Raw genomic sequence first — 17,492 nt, 5'->3', positions numbered from 1 at the left:
CATGATCGTTATCAACGCTACAGTGTCACTGTGACATCACTACAGCGTCACTGTGACGTCATCACATTCACACGTTCACTCTTCATTCATATGTATTCATTGCAGTCACATGACTCACCCTGTGCTGCTGAGGAGGAGGAGGAGTCATGTCCATGATTCATGGAGGACATTCAGGCCAGTAGCCACGCCCACCCTGTGGTTTATAAAAGCATCACTTTTACACTCTTTATTTTATTTGTTTTTTTAACTTGAAAAGTTTCTGCCTCCAGATTTTATTTTGACAGGCCGACAGGAAGTGAGACAAAACCCCCTGTGTCTCCATCTGTGGGTCACACAGCACCACAGCTGTCCAGGTCAGGAAAACCAACGCACCAATCAGGAGAGCCCCTCCCTCCCTCTTTTTCTAAACTTTTTTCAGACTTGTCTCCTCCTCCTCCTCCTCCTCCTCTTGTTCTTGTTCTCCTCAGTTTCTCTGAGTTTGTGTGGACGTCTTGTTGTAGACCCACTGTGGACGTCTTGTTGTAGACCCACTGTGGACGTCTTGTTGTAGACACACTGTGGACATCTTGTTGTAGACACACTGTGGACGTCTTGTGGACACTGTGACGTCTTGTTGTGGACACTGTGGACAGAAGGTTTTTGGGACAATGATGACAAGAACGAGGATGATAAAAGTGTGGGGTCTTCATCATCATCATCATCATCATCATCACCAGCTGCTCTGCTGAGAAACATGTGAGTGTGAAGCTTTCATTCCTTCATTCATTCATTCATCTTCTAAATAATAAAAACAAACTTTATTATTTATTAATTATTGCTGAGTCACTGAAAGTTTACTTTTTAAGTGTCGTGTGTGTGTGTGTGTGTGTGTGCGCATGCGTGCGTGAGTGTCGTCATGACTCAGCAGTTTGTCGAACAAAAAGTTCTTAAATCAGACAATAAAAGAGGAACAAACTTAAGATAAAAATCAAAGCACTAATTAGCTCACATATATAGATATCATATCAATAAAACACACACACACACACGTCTTCAGAATATTTCATTTAGACTTAACGCAGTGACACAAAGTGACCACACGAGGCAGCAGAGAAGCAGCAGCTGTGAGCCACAGGCCACGCCCACAGGAGTGGCTCTGACGACAGAGTTCGCAAAAAGACGAGGAAAAATCATCGTGAATTTGATCACATGAGTAATTCAGAGCCTTCCTGTCAGGTGATGTTAATGAAACATTAAAATCTAAATCTTATACTTTATTAATCCCTTTAAGGAAATGATTTCTCTGCATTTTGACCCATCCTAGAATTAGGAGCAGTGGGCTGCCACACTGAGTAGCGCCCGGGGAGCATTGGGAGTTGGGTACCTTGCTCAGGGGTACCCCAGCCCTGTTGAGGGGACTTAAACCAGCGACCCTCCAGTTACAAGCCAAGTTCCCTTTCCACTTGGTCACGGGCTGCCCTATAAAAAGAAATTACAAAAAGTCTCATTCATTCACAATGTGCACAAGAAATATGGACAACTTAACTTAAAGATCTGCAATAAAGACACATCACAGTGAAAGCTGCTCTCTCTGTCTGTCTGTCTGTCTGTCTGTCTGTCTGTCTCTCTGTACTGGTGTAAAACCACAAAATGGCCGTCTGTGGGCGTGGTCTCTGCTCACACATGAATCAGTGTCTTTATGTGACGGCGTCCGTGGCCTCGCTCACTGACCCTGCGCTGCTCCTCATTCATGCTGGAGTCAGGGGGGGTGAGGGGGTGAGAGGGTGAGGGTGAGGGGGGAGGAAATAGACGCACAAGTGGACAAAGAGAGGAGTTTTCTTTAATGTCAGCAGCTGCATGAAAACATGAATTTGAGGAAACTTCAATATTTATGATGTTTGAAAAAAACAGACGCATACACACTCATGTTGACTCATGCTGACTCATGCTGACTCATGTTGACTCATGCTGACTCATGTTGAGACTCATGCTGACTCATGTTGACTCATGTTGACTCATGTTGACTCATGCTGACTCATGTTGAGACTCATGCTGACTCATGTTGACTCATGCTGACTCATGTTGACTCATGTTGACTCATGATTACTCATGATTACACATGCAGACTCATGTTGACTCATGTTGACTTATGTTGACTCATGATTACTCATGATGACTCATGATGACTCATGATGACTCAATCTGACTCATGTTGAGACTCATGCTGACTCATGTTGACTCATGTTGAGACTCGTGTTGACTCATGCAGACTCATGTTGAGACTCATGCTGACTCATGCTGAGTCATGTTGAGACTCATGCTGACTCATGTTGAGACTCATGTTGAGCCTCATGTTGACTCATGCTGACTCATGTTGAGACTCATGGTGACTCATGTTGACTCATGCTGACTCATGTTGACTCATGTTGACTCATGATTACTCATGATTACACATGCAGACTCATGTTGACTCATGCTGACTCATGCTGACTCATGTTGACTCATGCTGACTCATGTTGAGACTCATGCTGACTCATGTTGACTCATGCTGACTCATGTTGACTCATGTTGACTCATGATTACTCATGATTACACATGCAGACTCATGTTGACTCATGTTGACTCATGCTGACTCATGCTGACTCATGTTGACTCATGCTGACTCATGTTGACTCATGTTGACTCATGATTACTCATGTTGACTCATGATGACTCATGATTACACATGCAGACTCATGTTGAGACTCATGCAGACTCATGTTGACTCATGCTGACTCATGTTGACTCATGTTGACTCATGATTACTCATGATTACACATGCAGACTCATGTTGAGACTCATGCTGACTCATGTTGACTCATGTTGACTTATGTTGACTCATGATTACTCATGTTGACTTATGTTGACTCATGATTACTCATGATGACTCATGCTGACTCAATCTGACTCATGTTGAGACTCATGCTGACTCATGCTGACTCATGTTGACTCATGTTGACTCATGTTGACTCATGCTGACTCATGCTAAATCATGTTGACTCATGCTGACTCATGTTGAGACTGATAGTGACTCATGCTGATTCATCTTGATTCATGTTGAGACTCATGCTGACTCATGTTGAGACTCATGCTGACTCATGTTGAGACTCATTTTGACTCATGCTGACTCATGTTGAGACTCATATTGACTCATGCTGACTCATGTTGAGACTCATGCTGACTCATGTTGAGACTCATTTTGACTCATGCTGACTCATGTTGAGACTCATATTGACTCATGCTGACTCATGTTGAGACTCATGCTGACTCATGTTGAGACTCATGCTGACTCAATCTGACTCATGTTGAGACTCATGCTGACTCATGCTGACTCATGTTGACTCATGCAGACTCATGTTGAGACTCATGCTGACTCATGCTGAGTCATGTTGAGACTCATGCTGACTCATGTTGAGACTCATGTTGACTCATGTTGACTCATGCTGACTCATGTTGACTCATGCTGACTCATGCTAAACCATGTTGACTCATGCTGACTCATGTTGACTCATGCTGACTCATGTTGAGACTCATGTTAACTCATGCTGACTCATGTTGAGACTCATAGTGACTCATGCTGATTCATGTTGAGACTCATGCTGACTCATGCTGATTCATGTTGAGACTCATGCTGACTCATGCTGAGACTCATGTTGACTCATGTTGAGACTCATGCTGACTCATGTTGACTCATGCAGACTCATGCTGACTCATGTTGACTCATGCTGACTCATGTTGACTCATGCTGACTCATGTTGAGACTCATATTGACTCATGCTAATTCATCTTGATTCATGTTGAGACTCATGCTGACTCATGCTGACTCATGTTGAGACTCATATTGACTCATGCTGACTCATGTTAAGACTCATGCTTACTCATGTTGACTCATGTTGAGACTCATGTTGACTCATGCTGACTCATGTTGACTCATGTTGAGACTCATGCTGACTCATGTTGTCACCTTGTCTTTCATCAGGGAGTTCAGTACAGGACAAGGAGGAAGAAGGCAGAGACTCCGTGATTTTGTCCCTGTCGTCCTCCTGTTGTGGATGAATGTCTACACACACGGTAAAATTACCTTCACTCATTTGCACGAACTCATTCACCTTCACTCATTCACATTTACTCATTCACTCATTCAATTTCACTCATTCACTCATTCACTCATTTACCTTTACTCGATCAACTGTCTCGTGAATATAGTGCATAATAGTGTGTTTTGTATGTGGTTGTGTTTGTGAGTGTTTTTTTTTTTCACTGAAGGCCCTGACTGAAACCCCACGGTACGCTACTGATGTTAGGGACATGTTAGCGACATGTTAGTGACATGTTAGAGACAGTTAGGGACATGTTCGAGACAGTTAGGGACATGTTAGAGACACATTAGGGACATGTTAGAGACAGTTAGGGACATGTTAGCTGTTTAATAACAGTTGTCTACATTTTGAGTCACATTCTTCATCTTTACATTTGCAAACATTGCACTGACTTTTGACCTGTGTGTCTCTCCTCTCCCTCCATCATTCCTCACCCTCTCATCTCCTCCCTCGCCTGGATGCCACTTTATTATCTACTCATGAAAGACATGAGGATGAGAGATGAAGGAGTGAGAACACCTGGACGAGTGAGTCAGCACTCGTTCACCTGGAGAGAGAAAGCGATGTTTTAACATGAGAGAGAGAGAGACAAAGACAGACAGACAGAGAGAGACACATGGACAGAGAGAGACAGAAAGAGAGATGTTTTAACATGAGCGAGAGACAGGCAGTGAGAGAGAGAGAGAGATGTTTTAACATGAGAGAGGGAGACAGACAGAGAGAGAGCGACAGGGAGATGTTTTAACATGAGACAGAGAGAGACAGACAGACAGACTGACAGACAGAGAGACAGAGAGATGTTTATGCCGTTACTGAGACAGTAACAATAATAATAATGTTACACAGATGTGCTGTACAATCATTGCGACAACATTTAAAATATTTAAAGTGAACATTTTTCAACAGTGATTTAAAACATTAGCATCTGCAGCTACATTAGCATCTGCAGCTACATTAGCACATTGTATATTATGTGAAGGTGAAAAAATCAAACTCATTAACATTCCAGAATAAACGTTTCTATAAAAACATTACATTACATTACATGTCATTTAGCAGACGCTTTTATCCAAAGCGACTTACAATAAGTGCATTTAAACATTTGGGTACAAATAAGAGCTAGAAGTAAGTAAGAGCTTCAAGTAAATCAAACTATGAAGTGCTAGTCATAAGTGCGATATATATATATATATTTTTTTTTTTTTTGTCGTCGTCGTTATCGTCTTAGTCGAGGTAGAGTCGGAAGAAATGTGTTTTTAGTCGGCGGCGGAAGATGTGGAGGCTTTCCGCTGTCCGGATGTCGATGGGGAGCTCGTTCCACCATTTGGGAGTGAGGACAGTGAACAGTCTCGAGTTCTGTAAATGCCTTTGCGATCCTCTAAAAAATAATATATAATAATAATATAATAATATAATAATATAATATAATAAATAATAATCTATAAAAAAAACATCAAAGTGAATTTGTTTGTAAAAACAACAAAAATAAGAGGTCCTTGTTCTGAGCTGGAGAAGAATGTGAAGAGGAGAATGTGAGGAGAAGAGGTGAAAACCTCAGATCTGCTGAAGAATCAGTGAAATCTGACATGAATGACCTTTGACCTGGAAAAGACTCAGAAACAGGCAGAGCCTCCTGCCGAGCACAAACGTGTCACAGTGTCTTCAGTGTGTCCCTGAACACGTCACACAGTGACACCTGTCACCTGACATCAGATTACAAATGTTTCCTGGAGGATTAAACAGATTAATCCGGAGTGTGACTGTAGGACTTTAATCCTGTGGATCATCTGTTACCATGACAACATCAGCCATTGTTTGTAACAATTTTCACTTTAAGCTCAGTGTTAACAATAAACGCACAAGGAAATAGGGAATGAATCGCACAGTATAAATAAAGCTCCACCTCATGCGGAGGCCAGTTGGACAATAAATGGAAGCCACAAATTTACTACATTACGCGCACTCTGCGCCATGTATTAATCAACCAAAATGATCAAAATTAAACACAAAACCCATACATTTCCCCAACCCTTTCTCAGTCCACACACAAATAACATGTGTGTGGACATGTGTGTGGAAGTCCAGCTCACCCGAGCAACCCGAACGTGCGCTACACAGTCTTTGATCCGATAACGAAGCCGGAGGCCGGTGCCTCATAATTCCCACGGATGAAGCACAACAAAAATATAGGCCAGCAAAACCGGCAAAAAAAGACAAGGGAGCGCACCCGGCCGGTTAATCCCAACACAAAAAAGAGTTACAAAAAAGTTTGGTCTCACCAGTGTCGCAGGAAAAAAGGTAATCCAGAAAGGCGTTGGATGAACGTCGCTCCTTGATTTCACCATACAAAGAGCAGGTCACCAGCCGGTGGGCTTTACTGTCTTTTAGCGGGAACATTTGTGTTCCCGCCCACCCACTTTGTGAAATAATTGACGATGACAAAAAGGAAAGTATTGCCCTTCTTGCTGCGGGGCAATGGGCCCATAAGTTCCATCCCCAGTTTTTCCCAGGGGTCTTCTGCTGGAATAGGCTTGAGAATCTTGAGGAGGGTCTTCAGTCTACCCAGATGCCCACTCAGTGGATGGTCATGGAAATAATCGAGAAATGCTGGCACAAGAGACTTGGGAACCATCAATTGATATTTGTCACCCCCCTCTTTCACCGGCGATCGACGGTACAGGAGCCCCTGCAGTACTTTATACCCCTCCCTGTCTGGCCTACTACAATTAGCCACCTTAGCCATATCACTGACTTCAGTGTCCTTTTCTTGTTCCTCCCTTACAGTATTTCAGAAAGCGCTGAAGGCAGATCGGCCGAACAGTGAGAGGTGTCTATGGCAACATACGTAGCTGCTGAGGAAGGTATGGGTTTCGCTCTGGACAGGGCATCAGGCACAATATTGTGTAGCCCTTTTCTGTACTGCACCTTAAACTGGAACTGTTGGAGCCGCAGGATCCAGTGGGTAGGTCTCGAGGAGGTTTTCGGACAATTGAAAGCCCATGTTAACGCAGCATGGCTGTGTAAATGGTGAACTCGCCACCCTCGAAGTGATGTCTCCATTTCTCAACAGCCCACACCACAGCAAGACACTCCTTTTCTGATGTTGAGTAGTTGCACTCAGTGACGCGCAACCCCCTGGAGGCATAGGAGATCACCCCCTCCCCATCATCCGTCTTCTGTACCAGCACTGCGCCCAACCCCACATCACTAGCATCCCTGTGGACCTCAAAAGGAAGTGAGTGGTCTGGCTGCCTCAGGATCGGGGCATTTACCAGTGCCTTCTTCAGCTGGTCAAAACTTTCCTGGCATTCCTCTGACCAGTTCCATTTCACATCCTTCCTCTTCAGGTAATTCAGTGGGGCTGCCAGGTCTGCAAAATGGTCCACAAACTTGTCGTACCAGCCCACTAGACCAAAGAGCTTCAGGGTTTAAAGGTTGTTGGGAGTAGGACTGCTGAGGCGGTGACTGCTGAGGTCTTCTCGGGGTCTACTTGCACACCCTTCCCTTATACCACATGACCCAGGAACTTCAGCCCCAGCTGGAAAAAGAAGCACTTCTTCAAGTTTAGGGTCAAGTTGGCCTCATGGAGTTTGCGCATTACAGTGTCCAAGTCTTTAAGATGTTGGTGGGGCGTGGCCGAATACACAATGACATCGTCTATGTAAACGCAGCAGATCTTCCCCCTAAGCTCATCCAATACCTTCTCCATTAATCTCTGAAATGTCGCCCCGACAGGCACCTCATTGGTAGTCAAGATCCTGTGCTCTTCAACCGGGGTCTTCCCCAGTCTTCCTGAGCACACACTTGGCCAAGCTTGCAGCAATTCTCTGACCTCTGGTGGATAATCGAAGAACGAGGGTACTTCCACCGTTCTTGAGGGAGGTAGGGCTGCAGGCATCACTGATGGAACAGCCACATACAGTGTAGTCATAGACGTCTTCTCAGTGGTCTGCTTCAACACATGCTCAAGGGGCAGTGAGACGAAGGGATGGAAGGTATACTCCCTGGGTCCTTTCATCCCATATGTTTGTTCACCCAGATTCATGATAGTTGAGATCTTGGGCAGGAAATCCAAACCCAGGATGATGATCGTCAGCCAATATGTATGTTTCAAGTGACCAAAGCATCTCATGCCAGCTGTATAGGATCTTAGCTTTCCCTATGGCACCATATGTCTTTCCATCGGCAAGGGCAAAGCTTTGGTCGTCACATGGCTTCAAGTTTTCGTCCTTCCGAGCCACCTCCAGCCACAGGCTTTGTCTCTTTAGTGAGTAGGTACGTCCGGTATCAAATACAGCTTAACACAGCTTCCCTCTCACGCCAACTGGAACATGCAGGAGAGACGGTGGATCCTTGTTTTCCTGACTAACCACTGATACATTTACCACGTCAGCAGGCTTCTTGGCATTTTCCAGGGTCTTGTTTTGACCCTTCTCTTTTTCTTTGGCCTTTTGCCGATCCACCTTTCCCCAGTATTCCTTGAATGAGGTGTAGTCCTTCTCCACAAGGTTACCAATCTGGACGAGTTGTTCCACGTCAGATACAGGGCCTCTTAGACAGCCAGCAATCTTAGATTTGCAGTTATTGAGGATTTCCCTCACCAACTCTTTCTCTGTGATTTCTGGCTTCCACCGGACACAAAGAGCTCGGAAATCATAGGCAAAATCCCTCAAACACTGTTCAGGCAACTGAACCATGACCCTAAGCTTTTCTTCTACCTCTAAAATGTAGTCAGGAGGTAGGAATACAGCCTGAAAAGCTTCTTTAAACTTGGGCCAATTGTGTACTTTATTCTTCTCAACACTCCACCAGCTGTGTGGTGGCCCTTTAAGAACACCAGACAGGTGCCACAAGGTGCTAGTTCAGGAGAAGGCATGGAGGAGATAGGATATGTTGAGGATATTCCTGTAGATTTTGGATGAATGGAAGAAAGAGGTGCATGACTGTGCGAGCTACCCCTAGAGAAATCTTGGATGGTATGGCTACCATGAGAAACATGAGAAACTGAGGAATGACTATGGGAAAGGATCTCTTCTGGGTCACCAGAAGAGATCCTGAGATCGGCTGACTATTTGGTTCTTCAGCATTCTATCCATGATATGGGGTTGAGGCCCGGGTACCCCCATCTGAACTATCTATCTCCTCTTGGGACTGTTGGGACTGTTCTAAATCCACGAGGAGCGATGCTCCATGTTCAGCCATTAAATCTTAATCCTATACTTTATTAATCCCCTTAGGGAAATTATTTCTCTGCATTTGACCCATCCTACAATTAGGAGCAGTGGCTGCCACACTGACTTGAACCGGCAACCCTCCAGTTACAAGCCAAGTTCCCTTTCCACTTGGTCACGGGCTGACCCTAAATTATATCTTATAGTTTGCGAGTATTACTAGTAGGGATGTCCTGATCCGATATTGATATCGGATATCAGTCCGATATTGATATTGGATATCCGTCTGATATCAGTCAAAAAACGCATATTGGATTATATCGGAGTGACTCTAAAATCTCCGATATAAGTGCTCCGATACAACAGTCCATTCTGCTCCAGCACTTCTATCCAGCAGCGCCCGTTGTGATCATGTGGCCTCTGCGTGTTGAATGCAGAGTACTGCAATGGCATATAATGATACTCAGTGAAACCGTTCAATGATAATGCAATGTAAATTCAATGACATAAGAAGGATGTCTAAATACACGGTCATTCAATGCAATAGTTCAAATAAATGACACAAGAATGTCTAAATGTTTCAATTCAATTGCCCAACTCAAAATAAATGCAGACCGTTTCTAATAATGTTGACAGCCATGTTAGAAATACAAAATCAACACAGCAATTCATTCCCGTACGGGCCACCATCTGTAACAATTTGCCTTTTCACTTTAAGCTCAGTGTTAACAATAATTGCACAAGGGGTTCTTGAAATAGGGAATGAATCGCACAGTATAAATAAAGCTCTGCCTTATGCGGAGGCTAGTTGGACAATAAATGGAAGCCACAAACTTACTTCATTATGCACGCTCTGCGCCATGTATTAATCAACCAAAATGATCAAAATTAAACACAAAACCCATACATTTCCCCAACCCTTTCTCAGGCCAAACACAAATAACATACAAGTCCAGCTCACCCGAGCAACCCGAACGTCTTCGATCCGAAAACGAAGCCAGAGGCCGGTGCCTCGTAATTCCCACGGATGAAGCACAATGAAAAATATAGGCCAGCAAAACCGGCATAAAAAACAAGGGATCGCACCAGCAGTTTGGTTTCACCGGTGTCACAGGAATAATGGTAATCCGGAAAGGTGTTGGATGAACGTCGCTCCTTGCTTTCACCATACAAAGAGCAGGCAAATGCGGTGTGTAGGATAATGTCCCCAAACAAAAAGATTTCTGCAGTCTACGGAATGTTTTTTTTCACATAAGTTAGCTGCAGCTTTTGAATGCTGACGCCCCTTCTCCACTGTACCTCACGCACACTTCATTGTCAGTCACTGGGGCCACCCCTAGGCAGACGCGCACCTCCATATATAAAGTTGTGTGCGCACCGATAGGCGCAATGAACAACAGAGCATTTAAAGACCCACCACCTTACATACAGTACACAGGAAAGTTAACATAGACCAAAGGCAATATTAGTACATATCTTTTCATACATACATCATATGTAATTTTAATAACCTAACTATTAAGTTTATCTTTCATTTAAGGAAAGTTCATTAATGTGACGGTGTCACATGTTTCCAGTTCAAAGGTCAACGTGAAGAAAAAAATGATCAATGTGATGTTGAGAGAAAAAGACAAACTATTGTGATTGTGTGAGTAGTTAGTTTGTAGTTGATGGTACGCCCTCTGCTGGTTAAATCATTCATTCATTCATTCATTCACTCACTGCTCGCTAATGTTAGCTTTTCTCTGCGTGTGTGTGTGTGTGTGGTTTTTTTCTACTTTGACGTGTTGGAACGTGTCCACTGATTTTCTGTCCAATAATCTATGAGTCTCATTGACGAGCTAACTGCTCCACTTTTCTTGTTTTGTCCTACTTCCTGCCTTGAGTCTCCTTGTCTCCTATGACCTTTGGTCTTGTCTCCTGATTTCTTAAAGACCTTGAAACCTTTGTCTTCTCGCCTCCTTGACGCTTTGATCTGAATGAATCAACAGCGATGCTTGTAACAGCGCCCTCACTACTGCCCTCTTTTGTCCTAATGGTAGTAGGCGTTTGTCTCCTTCCTCATTTCCTATCCTTATTTTCTTGTCTCCTTGACTACTAGCGTCTCACTGCCTGCGTGATATTTCCGTCTTTTGGAAGTTTGCAAACGTGTCGTCCGTCTTTCTTCTCGAAACTTTTTCCTTCCTGCCATGAGTGCAAGGTTCCTAACCAATGTGTCCTTGTCCACTAGTGTGATAACTCCTTTACTTTAACATGAGCATGTTCTTCCTTCTTCTTCTTCGTCGTCTTTAATCCCTCCTCTGTCCTTGACCAGGTGGACGTCTTATGTGCGTCATGTTCTACCGTTGTATTCTAAACTGTCTTTGTCCTGATTCCTTCCTCAAGGGCAACCTTTTTGTCTCACTTGGCTGTTGTCTCCTGAGTCCTTCTTGAAGACCTGATCTTCATCGTGTTTGCTTGTTGTATCTATTGCACCTTTCCTTGTGTCCTTGTCGATTAGCGTGTGACCTTCTGTGTGACCTTTCCTGACTGTCGTCCTGCCGTCACCTGCAGCTCTAGACTGTGGCTCCGCAGACTGTGACCTGGTCCTGAAGGAGGCTCTGGGCCGGATCTCGTCCCCCTGTTACCCCGACAAATATCCCAACTCTCAGTCGTGTCGCTGGGTTCTTCAGGCTCCGGCCGGCTTCATCGTCCAGCTGTCCTTCCTGGACTTTGACCTGGAGGAGGCGCCAGGCTGCATCTACGACCACATGTTGGTGAACACGGGCGACGCAGACGTGAAGTTCTGCGGCCCGACGGCCGATGGGCTGACGCTGAACTCCACGGGGAACGTGATGGAGATCACGTTCTCCTCGGACTTCAGCGTGCAGAAGAGAGGCTTCAGTGTGAGCTTCAGACACGGTATGACCTCATCATCATCATCAGCTGATGTTAGATTCATCACAAAGTGTCAGATGTTTCCTTCAGAACATCTTTGTTCTTCTTCTTCAGTCTATGTGTATCCCAGCATGCATTTCACTATACCCCACACAGAATGAGAAAAATACCAGAATCCAGTCCCCGGGCCCAGTCCTGTTTCTGGTCTTGTTTCCGATCCCGGTTCTTGTCCAGGTTCCAACCCAGGTTCAGATCCGTTCTGGTACCAGTCCAGGGTATGGTCCTGGTCCTGGTCCTGGTCCTGGTCCTGAAAAGTTGAAGAATTGTGTGGTGATTTTTTTTTTTTGTCCTCTTTTCTTTCATGGTCCTCCATCTCCAGTTGCTGTAGCGTTAAGGAACCAGAAGGTCCAGATAACTAGTGGTAATGGCCAGGTCACCATGGTCGCCAACTCTGTTACCATGCCGACGCTCAGTCACTTCACCCTGTGCTTTGAGGTGCAACGCAACTCCCAGAAACAGGTAGGACCCGTAATCTGAAATGCAGACCATCACTGTTGCTATGGTTCCGCCTGACGGTGCTTCCCATTTTATTTTGAAATATTGTCTTGATGAACAGAAACTTTTATTTTGAAAACTGCAGGGATTGTTTAGAAACGTTTATTTTGAAAGTGTTTGATTGTCTGGAGTTAGTATTGATATATGGTCATGTGGGCGGAGGCTAAGAGTTTTACGGTCTGTTTACAGAGGGAGTGGCTCTTCACGTACTTCGACCACAGCAGTAACATCGTTCTCAGTCTGGGCTCCGCCCACTCCACTATGTCCATGATCGTGGACGGAGTGTCCTGCTCCGTCACGTCCATCTTGTCCTCCACTGACTTCACCTCCTCCATGAAGATGCTGTGTTTGACGTGGACGTCGTCTGACGGTGTGGTGGCGCTTTACTTTGAGGGACAGTACCGGACCACGTCCTGTCCCGCCTCCAGAGGACACTCTGTCCCAGCTGGTGGACAGTTCCGGTTAGGAGGTCAGCCACACACAGACGTCACCTGTAACCAGGCTCCTCAGTCACTCTGGTGTCATGTGTTGACTGTTGTTGGCATGTGCGTGTTCAGGTCAACAGGCCTTGGACGGCTTCCTGTATAACCTGCGGTTGTGGGACCACGCCATGACGGAGCAGCAGCTGCGGGCGCTCACCTGCGACACGGCGGGAAACGCCCTGGACTGGGACAACAGCCAGTGGACGGTCCCGCCCACTCTGGCCCAGACGGACGCCACGCTCAGCTGCAGTGAGTACATCAGTCCGCCCCTGAAAACAACCTGGACCAGGACCAGGACCAGGACCTGAACCAGGACCTGGACCTGGACCTGGACCTGGACCAGGACCAGGACCAGGACCAGGACCTGAACCAGGACCTGGACCAGGACCAGGTCTTTGCTGAACATATTAACTCATTAACTGTATGAAATGATGGCTTTGACAAACTGACTCTGCTTCTCTTCACAGTCTGTTTCCCTCATTGCATTCATTTAACTGCTGCTGCGCCATCTGGTGGTGAGTGCTGCTAACACGCTGTGTGTGTGTGTGTGTGTGTGCTCTGGCTTAGCTACAGCGCATGTTTGTTTGTTTGTTTTTTTGTTGGTTTGTTTGTCATCAGATTTAAACTCTCTTCTTATAAAATCTTCAGTCAAAGGATTAAACTGAGATTTTAATTAAAACTAAACACATTTTGTCAAATTTGTTGTAACCATGGTGAATGTGTCAAGGCGACACGCCAGTCATTGTCCAGCTCTGTCCACTAGAGGGACAGATGGTGGGACAGACCAGTGGGAACACAGACACTGGGAATCCAACCAGCGACCGATTCTGTGGCCTTAGTCACATGATCTGTTTGAATTTAAAAAAACAGCAGTGAAAACAGTGTCTGTCTGACGTGGACATGTGGACATGGACACTTGGACACGTGGGACAGTTTTAAATCAAACAGAGTCTGAGTTACTTTTCCACATAAAAAGGTCACATGATGTTAAACACTCAAATAAAACCGCAGACATTTTCCACTCGTCGTCATGAACGTTTGAAATGTGTGATTCACGTTAAAGGGGCAGTTCTCACACACACACACACACACACACAGAAATGAGAGAGAAGATGAATGTGAGAGAGTGAGTGAGTGAGTGAGTGAGAGAGTGAGAGCAGGTGAAGAAGAACAAAGGACAAAAGGTGGAGGTAAAACATGAGGAGGAGGCGTAACAATCCTCACCTGCTCTGAACCATGTGACGTCCACTGAATTCCTCTGTGTGTGTGTGTATGTGATCATGTGTGAGCCCTCCCCAACCCAGTGCATGCTGGGAAACACTTGGCAGGAGTCACACATTGTTGTTTGAGTGTCAGGTCATCGGATTAACCTGAGTTGACTCCTCCCACTCTTCAGGTGTGTCTCCGCCCGGCAGCACTCCACTCACCACCAGCTGTGACTCACCTGGACTGGGCTGCCCAGGTAAGGAAAACAAACCCTCCCGTGTCCTGACCCTGACGTCGTCACAGTAAACACTGGTGAACAGCTGTCCTCTTCTAGTTGCCATGGAAACTGAGACACTTAGGATTTAATGTCATAGTACAAGACCTGGAGCTGGGACAGATTCAGACGTTTTTTCCCTCCAGTTTTTAGACAAAAATGTATCGAAAGAAAAGTTTGTGAAGTTCTTTCATTCACAAACTTGCCTCACAGGGACATTTGCAAAAAATCTCATTCCCACAAAAATAAAGTTTCATCAGGATCCAGCTCCAAAGTTCAGTCATGTATTTACTCGTCTACACGTGGTTTTACCCTGTCCATGAAGACATGAGGAGGATTATAACCAGTTCCTGATCTGTGTCTCTAGTCCTGGTATGTGGTCCCTGGCCCTGGTCTTTAAGCTATGGTCCTGGTCTCTCATCTGCTCACTGGTCTGTGCTATCTGGTCCTGGTGTCTGGCTTCTGGCTTCTGGCTTCTGGCCTCTGGCCTCTGGCCTCTGGTCCTGGGCTCTGGTCCTGGTCCTGGTCTCTGGGTTCTGGGCTCTGGTCCTGGTCCTGGTCTGTGGGCTCTGGTCCTGGTCTCTGGTCTCTGGTCCTGGTGTCTGGGCTCTGGTCCTAGTCTCTGGTTCTGGGCTCTGGTCCTGGTCTCTGGTCTGTGGGCTCTGGGCGCTGGTCCTGGTCCTGGTCCTGGTGTCTGGGCTCTGGTCCTAGTCTCTGGTTCTGGGCTCTGGTCCTGGTCTGTGGTCTCTGGTCTCTGGTCTCTGGTCTCTGGTCTTGGTCCTGTCTCTGGTCATGGTCCTGGTCCTGGTCCTGGTCCTGGTCCTGGGCTCTGGTTCTGGTTCTGGTCTCTGGTCCTGGGCTCTGGTTCTGGGCTTGGGTCCTTGCCTCTGGTTCTGGGCTCTGGTAATGGGCTCTGGTTCTGGGCTCTGGTCCTGGTCTCTGGTTCTGGTCTTGTTTTCCTGATGTCGACCTGTATAACATTTGAAAAGAGTTCAGTGTAAAACATGAACGTATAAACTGCTGCTTCTTCATCACATCATCATCATCATCATCATGTGACTCATGACTCTTTTCCATCACACAGTTCTAACTCGAAACTTTAGTTTCAGTCACGTTGTTTTCAGTGACTTCATAGCTCCTCCTCTGGGGGGGCGGAGTCATCACTGCACAGCTGCGACACAAACACAAACGTGTGACTTGTACAGCAGTTGTTTTGGGTGAAAGTGAATCATTAGTTCAGATGAGTCGTTCAGTCACTGAAGTGAAATCCCAGTGAACGTGGTTTTCAGCACAGACTTAGACTCAGACCTAGACCCAGACTCAGACGAACACATGTTTTCAGCATGTTTAAGTCTTTTTAACTCTGATCTACAGTTGGTCATTGTTGGCTTTGACGTCGCGCTCGTGACTTTTCAGTGACGACACTCTGACCAATCAGAGGCCGGCGGTCTGATGACGTCACATTTTAGTATCCCTCAGTTGAACCGTCAGAGCAGGAAGTAAAACAAACAGCAGGTACAAGGGTTCTATCACTGATGGAGGAGAGGAAACACATGGCGAGTCTCGCCGAGCTGGGACTGTTTGGTGGAAAAGCATCTGTGTCACTAACACCATCACCAACGCTGAGAAACCCTCACTTTCTTTGTGCTCTTTTCATGGGATTTTTTTCTTCTTGATGTTTGGAAAATCAAGACTATTTGCAAATGTGGATGCACTGACTGTGCTGTTAGCACCCCCTGCTGCTGAGAACCAGCCTGAGACACAGAGCTGACTCAGTTTAAATCTACGATAGCTACACTACATGTTTTTCCTTAAAAGGTTAAAAACATCCAAACACTTTCCTAAATCAGTCAGTAATTAATGGATTAATAAATGTTTATATTATCATTTTCTTATATATATAATATACATGTTTTAGATATTTTCAACATACATTTTTATTATTTTTCGACTTTTAAAAAGTTATATATAAAAAGTATATTTATAATGTAAAGTAAGTGAAAGTACCAGCAACATCATGTTGTTTTCCGTCTGTGCTTCCTCTCCTTCTTCTCTGTTTGTCCATCTCAAGTCCTCACCTCCACCACTATCATGCTACTAACCTCAACTATTAGCAGCAATGCTACCAGCACCAGCAGCCTCTCTCCCAACAGCTCCTCCTCCTCTGGTAAGGCTTCTTCTCTTTCCTGACTAAAACTGTCAAACAGAGACAACAGGTGTGTCCTAAAGGAGCAATGTTTTTAGGTTAATGTCCCCCCAACACAGGTTAGTTTTCAGGTTAATGTCCCTACAACACAGGTGCGTTTTCACCATAATGTCCCCACAACACAGGTACATTTTCAGATGTGTTATGTCCCCACAACAAAGGTGCATTTTCACGTTAATGTCCCCACATCACAGGTGCCTTTTCAGGTTACTATCCCCAGAAAACAGGTGCGTTTTCATGTTAATGTCCCCACAACACAGGTGTTTTTTCACATTAATGTTCCCACAACACAGGTGTTTTTCACGTTAATGTCCCCACAACACAGGTGTTTTTTCACATTAATGTTCCCACAACACAGGTGTTTTTCACGTTAATGTCCCCACAACACAGGTGTTTTTTCACATTAATGTACCCATAACACAGGTGTTTTTCATGTTAATGTCCCCCCCAACACAGGTTCGTTTTCATGTTAATGTCCCCACAACACAGGTGTTTTTTCACATTAATGTACCCATAACACAGGTGTTTTTCACGTTAATGTCCCCACAACACAGGTGTTTTTTCACATTAATGTACCCATAACACAGGTGTTTTTCATGTTAA

At 45.2% G+C, this 17,492-nt stretch overlaps 1 protein-coding gene across 10 annotated transcripts in view; it reads left to right on the top strand.

Annotated features, from left to right (window-relative positions):
* Positions 1–74: 74 nt before the first annotated feature.
* adgrg6 (adhesion G protein-coupled receptor G6) overlaps positions 75–17,492 on the top strand; it is a 47,519-nt gene continuing 30,101 nt past the window's right edge. For 4 of the 10 annotated variants that reach the window (XM_058612964.1, XM_058612958.1, XM_058612956.1 and 1 more), the window contains exons 1-9: positions 75–735; positions 3,998–4,089; positions 11,843–12,190; positions 12,546–12,685; positions 12,911–13,190; positions 13,279–13,452; positions 13,671–13,718; positions 14,600–14,665; positions 16,755–16,850. In XM_058612964.1, the coding sequence (XP_058468947.1) occupies positions 734–735; positions 3,998–4,089; positions 11,843–12,190; positions 12,546–12,685; positions 12,911–13,190; positions 13,279–13,452; positions 13,671–13,718; positions 14,600–14,665; positions 16,755–16,850 (1,246 nt within the window). In that variant the 5' untranslated portion in view covers positions 75–733. The remainder of the gene's footprint in view (positions 736–3,997; positions 4,090–11,842; positions 12,191–12,545; positions 12,686–12,910; positions 13,191–13,278; positions 13,453–13,670; positions 13,719–14,599; positions 14,666–16,754; positions 16,851–17,492) is intronic. The other 6 variants (XM_058612965.1, XM_058612960.1, XM_058612966.1 and 3 more) reach the window with 4 other exon arrangements.

Source organism: Solea solea, chromosome 17, assembly GCF_958295425.1.
Source record: "Solea solea chromosome 17, fSolSol10.1, whole genome shotgun sequence".
In the NCBI taxonomy this organism is placed as follows: Eukaryota; Metazoa; Chordata; class Actinopteri; order Pleuronectiformes; family Soleidae; genus Solea; species Solea solea.
This window is presented reverse-complemented; position numbering and strand designations above follow the sequence as displayed.